Here is a 12,625-nt window from a genome sequence, read left to right on the forward strand (position 1 = left end):
TGAAATCAATATTAAAACATATTTTGTCATTTTAATGCCATAATAATTCAAAACTCTGCATGTGCTTTAAATGCAAAAGAAAGAACCGGTGCTTTAGAGAACCCGAGTGCAGATCCGATACACGCTGAAGTCTGATCTACACGCACACTCCGAATCAGACGTGTGACTTCACCAGAAGCTCGGAGAATCTCCGCGGCTTTCATTTCTGCTTGAAAGGCCTCCCTTCACCCCGGCTCTGTCCGAACACCAGATCCGCTCCAGCTTTTTAAATCTCCTTTTATTTTTAATAAATTCTCTCAAAAATTTGGAAGCTTTATTTTAAAGCGAGATGCATCATTACAAAACATGGACACGCCGGCCATGGACCGGCCTCTTCGCAATAAACTAAAAAAAACAAACAAAAATCAACAACATAAAAAAACAGGTTTGAACATTTAAGAATCGTGTTTTCTTCTTTAATTCACACTAGTAATAAAATTGCATTACAATTTCATAAAATAAATGTTCCAGTTTATATATATACAGAAAAAAACAGACTGTACATCACCCTCCGTCCTGCTGACCGCCAGGAGCGAGGAGTAAAGGAAAAAACATCACATGAACCCATAGAGGCGATAGAGTGCTGAGCGACACGCAGACACATGCAGTCACACGCAGTCACATTGCAGTCACACGCAGACACACTGCAGTCACACGCAGACACACTGCAGTCACACGCAGACACACTGCAGTCACACACAGACACACTGCAGTCACACGCAGTCACATTGCAGTCACACGCAGTCACATTGCAGTCACACTGCAGTCACACGCAGACACACTGCAGTCACACACAGACACACTGCAGTCACACGCAGTCACATTGCAGTCACACGCAGTCACATTGCAGTCACACGCAGACACACTGCAGTCACATGCAGACACACTGCAGTCACACGCAGTCACATTGCAGTCACACGCAGTCACACTGCAGTCACACGCAGACACATGCAGTCACATTGCAGTCACACGCAGTCACACTGCAGTCACACGCAGACACACTGCAGTCACACGCAGACACATGCAGTCACATTGCAGTCACACGCAGACACACTGCAGTCACATGCAGACACACTGCAGTCACATTGCAGTCACATTGCAGTCACACGCAGTCACACGCAGACACACTGCAGTCACATGCAGACACACTGCAGTCACACGCAGACACACGCAGTCACATTGCAGTCACACGCAGACACACTGCAGTCACACGCAGACACATGCAGTCACACGCAGTCACATTGCAGTCACATTGCAGTCACACACAGTCACATTGCAGTCACACGCAGACACACTGCAGTCACACGCAGACACACTGCAGTCACACGCAGACACACTGCAGTCACACGTAGGAACACTGCAGTCACACGCAGACACACTGCAGTCACACACAGACACACTGCAGTCACACTGCAGTCACACGCAGACACACTGCAGTCACACTGCGGTCACACGCAGACACTGCAGTCACATGCAGACACACTGCAGTCACACGCAGTCACACTGCAGACACACTGCAGTCACACGCAGACACACTGCAGTCACACTGCAGTCACACTGCAGATACACGCAGACACGCTGCAGTCACACGCAGACACGCTGCAGTCACACGCAGACACACTGCAGTCACACGCAGACACACTGCAGTCACACGCAGATGCACGCAGACACTGCAGTCACACGCAGATATACTGCAGTCACACGCAGACACACTGCAGTCACACTCAGACACACGCAGACACACTGCAGTCACACGCAGTCACACACAGACACACTGCAGTCACAAACAGACACACATAGACTGCAGATACACGCAGACACACTGCAGTCACACGCAGACACACTGCAGTCACACGCAGACACACTGCAGTCACACTGCAGATACACGCAGACACACTGCAGTCACACGCAGACACACTGCAGTCACACTGGAGTCACACTGCAGATACACGCAGACACACTGCAGTCACACGCAGACACACTGCAGTCACACTCAGGAACACTGCAGTCACACACAGACACACTGCAGATACACGCAGACACACTGCAGTCACACGCAGACACACTGCAGTCACACGCAGATGCACGCAGACACTGCAGTCACACGCAGATATACTGCAGTCACACGCAGACACACTGCAGTCACACTCAGACACACGCAGACACACACAGTTACACGCAGACACACTGCATTCACATGCAGACACGCAGACGCACACAGTCACACGCAGACGCACACAGACACACGCAGTCACACGGCTCTACACCAGGACTTAGAACTGCTCAGAGTTGGGAAAAGGCCAAAGAGGAGAACATTTACACCAGAGTCCTAAAGGACCATGAGGGCTTCTTTCACTGTAAAAAGGTATTGCAGGCAAGCAGACAGACGCTTCTCCCCGTGTGTGTGTGTGTGTGTGTCTGTGTGTGTGTGCTGCTGCCTCCATCAGGTTGTGTTATTGGACCTGCGTCTCGAAGCTCCCGTTGAGCTGGCCCTCCTCATAGTCCATCTGACACAGGATCATGTTGTTCTTTAGGAAAAACTTGTCGCCTACGCAGAACCTAGAAGATAAAAACAGAAGAATAAACCGCTGCGGCAGCACATGAGGCGTCTGACCCGAGTGAAGCGTAGCGCTCACCACCACTTCAGCCGTGTGTGTGTGTGTCGCTCACTACATCCTGAATTCTCTCCGAATCGCTGCACTGAAAGCTTCCACATCTCCGTGTTCTGCTGTTTGCTTGCGTCACTTTTGTTTTTAGCTGATTGTTCACAATCCCTGTGATGTGGCATGAAGGTGCACCTTCAAATGCAGGCGTTTTTTTACCCAACAGGACTGGCACAAAATAAAACTCACACGAGCGTGACTAGCAAAAGCGAAATCCTGCCCGTGTGTCAATCTGCGCCAAGACACAACACACAATCTCTCCAAATTTCCTCCCTGAAATTGTTCAGCAATTAAAAAGCTTCCTAAACCCTTCCTCTGGTGTACACGCTGCTTTTCCCTCACTGATGTTTGCATATAAAAGCTACACAGATGGCAGTGCCAGGCATGATAAGACCCCAGCCTGTGGCATCGGCGCTTATCAATCAGTGCCACGCTAATTGAGCAGGTTGGCACTGAGGCCGTGAGCGGCGCAGCACGAGGCGAGTTCCTGCCATCAGCAATCGCTCCGGCGCTCAGAGGCGCGGCTCTGCGTTTATTTCAGCCTCCACACAGAGGCTTATTGTGTTGAGGTGAGAGCCAGGGTAAATAAAAAGAATGACAGACTTCAGTACAGCTTCAGAAAAACTCAAACGTTTAAAACACGCTACTGAATTTTAAAGTTTCCCGGAAAATCCACTTCACCTTTTAATAAAGTCTCTAATCCTATCGGTTTTATGGAAATCAGGTGCGCATTTCTGTTTATTTTCAAATAAAAACCTCCTCCTTCATCATACTGTGTTTAAGAGGATTATTTCAGCACTTCAGAAACTTTTTCACTCTCAGTCAACAGTTTAACTCCAAACTACTGAATCAGAACAGATTTATTTTACAAAATGTTTTATGTAGAGTTTTCTAAAACAGAGAACAACCTTACAGTTACAGTTACATTACAGTTCTCGTGATCTTGCAGGTGACATTAATTAAAAGTGTGATAAAACTCAGTGGTGGACCATCAGGGCCAGTAAGTCCTTCTCTGCTGGCCTAAACAGCAGTCATCTGAATCACTGACTTGCATTTTAATATATTTAATATATTTTTCCATAAATGTGTATTAAATTATTCCCAATAGTCTATTCTCTACATTTCATAGCTTTTCTCTCGGTTGTGCTGCTTCCAGTAGTGTATATTTATGATAAGAGTATTTATCCAATCATATTTCAGACAGTGGCTGACATCATGTGTTGCCCGGCCTTAAGGCCTTCAGAATCAATAGTGCAGGCGCCCGGAGCTTAAAATAAGTGGCAGTGAAACTGTTCCATTAACCAATCAGATTTGGAGTTGGCGTCACTGGGGCCATCTAGCAGGCGTATGATTACGTCAGCAATTTCCCGTCCTTTGATTGGATAACTGGAGTAGTCAGAGGCAGTGACCCGCCCATATACAGTGTTTCTATATTCACTGTGTCTCATTTCGGATGCTGCGTCCTCCGGAGATTGCAGTTTGCTGCATACGGCATCAAGAATGTTTTTTTTGAGTAAAGTAAGCGTAATAAAATGGACTATTCCTTGTGAGGTGTGAAATACTGTAGACTAATTTCTTTTTTACTTTGTTATTTAACGGTTGATTAGTATCTATTGCCGTGGCGTCCAGGGGCGATTCTAGAATTTTCACTTAAGGGGGGCTCCGCCTCAATGAGGGTATAATAGTTTATAATAAATAAATAAATAAATAAATAAATAAATAAATAAATAAATAAATAAATAAATAAAATAAAATAAAATAAAATAAAATAAAATAAAATAAAATAAAATAACCCTAACAGGGTAGGATGGTAAACGTATTGCTGCATTCCACTGTATTGCATAGATGTGTTTAACATTTGAGTACTGAACAATCCAAATATGAGTCTTCCTGATCTCACACACACACACACACACACACACTTGTCCTCTGATCCTTGCTCTGTGACACCGCGGTCTGTGGATTGAAGAACGCGCTGAAAGATGGGGAGGAGCCGAAGTCTGCTGCCGTGTTCATATAAAAGTTAAAGGGACTGAGGAGATCAGGAATTTTGTGTACAGTTTATGGAGAATTGCAGAATTTTAGGAGGGCTGAATAGAAAAGTTAGGGGGGGTAAAGCCCTCCTAAAAATGGCTTAGCAACGCCCATGGTGGCGTTATAATGATTGTATAGAGGTGGATTAATTCAGGAAGGACAGCAGTGAAGGCCTAGGTGTGAAATGCACGGTCCACCACTGATAAAACTGCACCTAGACTCCAGCTGTAAGTCAGGTTCTGTGTTCTGGAGCTGACGGTGAGGGTTATTTGTCACAAAGCCGCTCAGTGTTTCTGGGTTTGTGTATCAGGAGTGTATGTAGGTGCAGAAGCTCACACATGTTACTGAATAAAACTCATCATGTGTAGTGAGATTCTCTCAGTCCTGAAGACTCACTCTGGCTGATTCTCTCTCTCACTGCCGGCTTTCAGGAATAAATCTGAGAGTGAAGTCAGTGTTCAGGAGAACCTCAGGGAGCTGGTACAGTGACATTTACATTTCTGTCCTTAAATCCAGCTTCATATTTATTATAAAATGGATCATTTCACTGGTCTGGAGGATTATGCATCTGTTCACAAACACCAGAAACAAAGCAGCTGGATTCTGTTACACAGTAATGATAAGTGTGTTGATGATGATGTTGATGATGATGTTGATGATGATGATGAAGAATGTTTTCACTGTGAGAAAGCAGAGTCTCATTCCTCTCACCTCTGGTTACAAAGCTGACAGGCGAAACAGTCCAAATGGTAAACGTTATCTCTGGCCCTCATCACCATTTCAAAGGCAGGGATGAGTTTACTGCAGGCTGCACAGTTCCCTGTCGTCCCAAAGAGCCTGGAAGAGTGAAAACACACGAGACTTTACACTTTGCTGCAGCCGTGATGCAGAACAGTGGGCGTTTCAACAACGACACGGAGCCCAGCAAGACAGACGAGTGTGTACTGACCACAGGGGAAATATTTAAACACATTAATACACACAATAATACAAACATCAATATACACAATAATACACACATTAAAACACATATTAATATACACAAAGTGCTACACAAAAGGCACACAGACACATTCTGTACAGACGCCTGAACAGTGAACACTCTGACAGAAAACACTTGGAGAGTAAACACTTGGAGAGTAAACACTCTGACAGTAAACACTTGTAGAGTAAACACTTGGAGAGTAAACACTTGGAGAGTAAACACTCTGACAGTAAACACTCTGACAGTAAACACTTGGAGAGTAAACACTTGGAGAGTAAACACTCTGACAGTAAACACTCTGACAGTAAACACTTGGAGAGTAAACACTTGGAGAGTAAACACTCTGACAGTAAACACTTGTAGAGTAAACACTTGGAGAGTAAACACTGACAGAAAACACTTGTAGAGTAAACAATTGGAGAGTAAACACTCTGACAGTAAACACTTGGAGAGTAAACACTTGGAGAGTAAACACTCTGACAGAAAACACTTGTAGAGTAAACACTTGTAGAGTAAACACTCTGACAGTAAACACTCTGACAGTAAACACTGACAGAAAACACTCTGACAGTGAACACTCTAACAGTAAACACTGACAGTAAACACTCTGACAGAAAACACTCTGACAGTAAACACTCTGACAGTAAACACTCTGACAGTGAACACTGACAGTAAACACTCTGACAGTAAACAGTCTGACAGAAAACACTCTGACAGAAAACACTCTGACAGTAAACACTCTGACAGTAAACACTCTAACAGTAAACACTGACAGTAAACACTCTGACAGAAAACACTCTGACAGTAAACACTCTGACAGTAAACACTCTGACAGTGAACACTGACAGTAAACACTCTGACAGTAAACAGTCTGACAGTAAACACTCTGACAGTAAACACTCTGACAGAAAACACTCTGACAGTAAACACTTGGAGAGTAAACACTCTGACAGTAAACACTCTGACAGAAAACACTCTGACCGTAAACACTCTGACAGTAAACACTCTGACAGTAAACAGTCTGACAGTAAACACTCTGACAGTAAACACTTGGAGAGTAAACACTCTGACAGTAAACACTCTGACAGAAAACACTCTGACAGTAAACACTTGGAGAGTAAACACTCTGACAGTAAACACTCTGACAGAAAACACTCTGACAGTAAACACTCTGACAGTAAACACTTTCACAGTGAACACTCTGACAGTAAACACTCTGACAGTAAACACTTGGAGAGTAAACACTCTGACAGTAAACACTCTGACAGAAAACACTCTGACAGTAAACACTCTGACAGAAAACACTCTGACAGTAAACACTCTGACAGTAAACACTTTCACAGTGAACACTCTGACAGTAAACACTCTGACAGTAAACACTTTCACAGTGAACACTCTGACAGAAAACACTCTGACAGTAAACACTCTGACAGTAAACACTTTCACAGTAAACACTCTGACAGTAAACACTTGGAGAGTAAACACTCTGACAGTAAACACTCTGACAGAAAACACTCTGACAGTAAACACTCTGACAGTAAACACTTGGAGAGTAAACACTCTGACAGTAAACACTCTGACAGAAAACACTCTGACAGTAAACACTCTGACAGTGAACACTTGGAGAGTAAACACTGACAGTAAACACTTGGAGAGTAAACACTCTGACAGTAAACACTCTGACAGTAAACACTCTGACAGTAAACACTTTCACAGTGAACACTCTGACAGTAAACACTCTGACAGTAAACACTTGGAGAGTAAACACTCTGACAGTAAACACTTGGAGAGTAAACACTCTGACAGTAAACACTCTGACAGTAAACACTTGGAGAGTAAACACTCTGACAGTAAACACTTGGAGAGTAAACACTCTGACAATAAACACTCTGACAGAAAAGACTCTGACAGAAAACACTCTGACAATAAACACTCTGACAGAAAACACTCTGACAGTAAACACTCGGAGAGTAAACACTCTGACAGAAAACACTCTGACAGTAAACACTCTGACAGTAAACACTCTGTCAGTAAACACTCTGACAGTAAACACTCTGTCAGTAAACACTCTGACAGTAAACACTCGGAGAGTAAACACTCTGACAGAAAACACTCTGACAGAAAACACTCTGACAGTAAACACTCTGACAGTAAACACTCGGAGAGTAAACACTCTGACAGAAAACACTCTGACAGAAAACACTCTGACTGAAAACACTCTGACAGTAAACAGTCTGACAGTAAACACTCGGAGAGTAAACACTCTGACAGAAAACACTCTGACAGTGAACACTCTGACAGTAAACACTCTGACCGTGAACACTCTGACAGTAAACACTCTGACCGTGAACACTCTGACAGTAAACACTCTGACAGTAAACACTCTGACCGTGAACACTCTGACAGTAAACACTCTGACAGTAAACACTCTGACAGTAAACACTCTGACCGTGAACACTCTGACAGTAAACACTCTGACAGTAAACACTCTGACAGTAAACACTCTGACCGTGAACACTCTGACAGTAAACACTCTGACAGTGAACACTCTGACCGTAAACACTCTGACAGTGAACACTCTGACCGTAAACACTCTGACAGTAAACAGTCTGACAGTAAACACTCTGACAGTGAACACTCTGACAGTAAACACTCTGACAGAAAACACTGACAGTAAACACTCTGACAGAAAACACTTGGAGAGTAAACACTCTGACAGTAAACACTCTGACAGTAAACACTCTGACAGAAAACACTTGGAGAGTAAACACTCTGACAGTAAACACTCTGACAGAAAACACTTGGAGAGTAAACACTCTGACAGAAAACACTCTGACAGTAAACACTCTGACAGTGAACACTTGGAGAGTAAACACTCTGACAGTAAACACTCTGACAGTAAACACTCTGACAGAAAACACTTGGAGAGTAAACACTCTGACAGTAAACACTGACAGAAAACACTTGGAGAGTAAACACTCTGACAGAAAACACTCTGACAGTAAACACTCTGACAGTGAACACTCTGACCGTGAACACTCTGACAGTAAACACTCTGACAGTAAACGCTCTGACAGTAAACACTCTGACAGAAAACACTCTGACAGTAAACACTCTGACAGAAAACACTCTGACAGTAAACACTCTGACAGAAAACACTCTGACAGTAAACACTCTGACAGTAAACACTCTGACAGAAAACACTCTGACAGTAAACACTCTGACAGTAAACACTCTGACAGTGAACACTTGGAGAGTAAACACTCTGACAGTAAACACTCTGACAGTAAACACTCTGACAGTAAACACTCTGACAGTGAACACCGACAGAAAACACTCTGAAAGTAAACACTCTGACAGTAAACACTCTGACAGTGAACACCGACAGAAAACACTCTGAAAGTAAACACTCTGACAGAAAACACTTTGACAGTAAACACTCTGACAGTAAACACTCTGACAGTGAACACTTGGAGAGTAAACACTCTGACAGTAAACACTCTGAAAGAAAACACTCTGAGAGTAAACACTCTGACAGTAAACACTCTGACAGTAAACACTCTGAAAGAAAACACTCTGAGAGTAAACACTCTGACAGTAAACACTCTGACAGTAAACACTCTGACAGAAAACACTCTGACAGTAAACACTCTGACAGAAAACACTCTGACAGTAAACACTCTGACAGAAAACACTCTGACAGTAAACACTCTGACAGAAAACACTCTGACAGTAAACACTCTGACAGTAAACACTCTGACAGTAAACACTCTGACAGAAAACACTCTGACAGTAAACACTCTGACAGTGAACACTGACAGTAAACACTCTGACAGTAAACACTCTGACAGTAAACACTCTGACAGTGAACACTCTGACAGTAAACACTCTGACAGTGAACACTCTGACAGTAAACACTCTGACAGTAAACACTTGGAGAGTAAACACTCTGACAGAAAACACTCTGACAGTAAACACTCTGACAGTAAACACTCTGACAGTAAACACTCTGACAGAAAACACTCTGACAGTAAACACTCTGACAGTGAACACTCTGACAGTGAACACTCTGACAGAAAACACTCTGACAGTAAACACTCTGACAGTGAACACTTGGAGAGTAAACACTCTGACAGTAAACACTCTGACAGTAAACACTCTGACAGAAAACACTCTGACAGTAAACACTCTGACAGTGAACACTTGGAGAGTAAACACTCTGACAGAAAACACTCTGACAGAAAACACTTTGACAGTAAACACTCTGACAGTAAACACTCTGACAGTAAACACTGACAGAAAACACTCTGACAGTGAACACTCTAACAGTAAACACTGACAGTAAACACTCTGACAGAAAACACTCTGACAGTAAACACTCTGACAGTAAACACTCTGACAGTGAACACTGACAGTAAACACTCTGACAGTAAACAGTCTGACAGAAAACACTCTGACAGAAAACACTCTGACAGTAAACACTCTGACAGTAAACACTCTAACAGTAAACACTGACAGTAAACACTCTGACAGAAAACACTCTGACAGTAAACACTCTGACAGTAAACACTCTGACAGTGAACACTGACAGTAAACACTCTGACAGTAAACAGTCTGACAGAAAACACTCTGACAGAAAACACTCTGACAGTAAACACTCTGACAGTAAACACTCTAACAGTAAACACTGACAGTAAACACTCTGACAGAAAACACTCTGACAGTAAACACTCTGACAGTAAACACTCTGACAGTGAACACTGACAGTAAACACTCTGACAGTAAACACTCTGACAGAAAACACTCTGACAGTAAACACTTGGAGAGTAAACACTCTGACAGTAAACACTCTGACAGAAAACACTCTTACCGTAAACACTCTGACAGTAAACACTCTGACAGTAAACAGTCTGACAGTAAACACTCTGACAGTAAACACTTGGAGAGTAAACACTCTGACAGTAAACACTCTGACAGAAAACACTCTGACAGTAAACACTTGGAGAGTAAACACTCTGACAGTAAACACTCTGACAGAAAACACTCTGACAGTAAACACTCTGACAGAAAACACTCTGACAGTAAACACTCTGACAGTAAACACTTTCACAGTGAACACTCTGACAGTAAACACTCTGACAGTAAACACTTTCACAGTAAACACTCTGACAGTAAACACTCTGACAGTAAACACTTGGAGAGTAAACACTCTGACAGTAAACACTCTGACAGAAAACACTCTGACAGTAAACACTCTGACAGAAAACACTCTGACAGTAAACACTCTGACAGTAAACACTTTCACAGTGAACACTCTGACAGTAAACACTCTGACAGAAAACACTCTGACAGTAAACACTCTGACAGTAAACACTTTCACAGTGAACACTCTGACAGTAAACACTCTGACAGTAAACACTTTCACAGTAAACACTCTGACAGTAAACACTTGGAGAGTAAACACTCTGACAGTAAACACTCTGACAGAAAACACTCTGACAGTAAACACTCTGACAGTAAACACTTGGAGAGTAAACACTCTGACAGTAAACACTCTGACAGAAAACACTCTGACAGTAAACACTCTGACAGTGAACACTTGGAGAGTAAACACTGACAGTAAACACTTGGAGAGTAAACACTCTGACAGTAAACACTCTGACAGTAAACACTCTGACAGTAAACACTTTCACAGTGAACACTCTGACAGTAAACACTCTGACAGTAAACACTTGGAGAGTAAACACTCTGACAGTAAACACTTGGAGAGTAAACACTCTGACAGTAAACACTCTGACAGTAAACACTTGGAGAGTAAACACTCTGACAGTAAACACTTGGAGAGTAAACACTCTGACAATAAACACTCTGACAGAAAAGACTCTGACAGAAAACACTCTGACAATAAACACTCTGACAGAAAACACTCTGACAGTAAACACTCGGAGAGTAAACACTCTGACAGAAAACACTCTGACAGTAAACACTCTGACAGTAAACACTCTGTCAGTAAACACTCTGACAGTAAACACTCTGTCAGTAAACACTCTGACAGTAAACACTCGGAGAGTAAACACTCTGACAGAAAACACTCTGACAGAAAACACTCTGACAGTAAACACTCTGACAGTAAACACTCGGAGAGTAAACACTCTGACAGAAAACACTCTGACTGAAGACACTCTGACAGTAAACAGTCTGACAGTAAACACTCGGAGAGTAAACACTCTGACAGAAAACACTCTGACAGTGAACACTCTGACAGTAAACACTCTGACCGTGAACACTCTGACAGTAAACACTCTGACAGTAAACACTCTGACAGTAAACACTCTGACAGTAAACACTCTGACCGTGAACACTCTGACAGTAAACACTCTGACAGTAAACACTCTGACAGTAAACACTCTGACAGTAAACACTCTGACCGTGAACACTCTGACAGTAAACACTCTGACCGTAAACACTCTGACAGTAAACACTCTGACCGTGAACACTCTGACAGTGAACACTCTGACCGTAAACACTCTGACAGTGAACACTCTGACCGTAAACACTCTGACAGTAAACAGTCTGACAGTAAACACTCTGACAGTGAACACTCTGACAGTAAACACTCTGACAGAAAACACTGACAGTAAACACTCTGACAGAAAACACTTGGAGAGTAAACACTCTGACAGTAAACACTCTGACAGTAAACACTCTGACAGAAAACACTTGGAGAGTAAACACTCTGACAGTAAACACTCTGACAGAAAACACTTGGAGAGTAAACACTCTGACAGAAAACACTCTGACAGTAAACACTCTGACAGTGAACACTTGGAGAGTAAACACTCTGACAGTAAACACTCTGACAGTAAACACTCTGACAGAAAACACTTGGAGAGTAAACACTCTG

At 42.9% G+C, this 12,625-nt stretch overlaps 1 protein-coding gene across 2 annotated transcripts in view; it reads right to left on the reverse strand.

The window, feature by feature from the left end:
• Positions 1–441: 441 nt before the first annotated feature.
• lmo1 (LIM domain only 1) overlaps positions 442–12,625 on the reverse strand; it is a 46,075-nt gene continuing 33,891 nt past the window's right edge. For both annotated transcript variants that reach the window (XM_058400194.1, XM_058400192.1), the window contains 2 exons: positions 5,448–5,573; positions 442–2,598 (listed from right to left, as the gene is read on the reverse strand). In XM_058400194.1, coding sequence (XP_058256177.1) covers positions 2,493–2,598; positions 5,448–5,573 — 232 coding nt within the window. In that variant the 3' untranslated portion in view covers positions 442–2,492. The remainder of the gene's footprint in view (positions 2,599–5,447; positions 5,574–12,625) is intronic.

Source organism: Hemibagrus wyckioides, linkage group LG10 (genome assembly GCF_019097595.1).
Source record: "Hemibagrus wyckioides isolate EC202008001 linkage group LG10, SWU_Hwy_1.0, whole genome shotgun sequence".
Lineage (NCBI taxonomy): Eukaryota > Metazoa > Chordata > Actinopteri > Siluriformes > Bagridae > Hemibagrus > Hemibagrus wyckioides.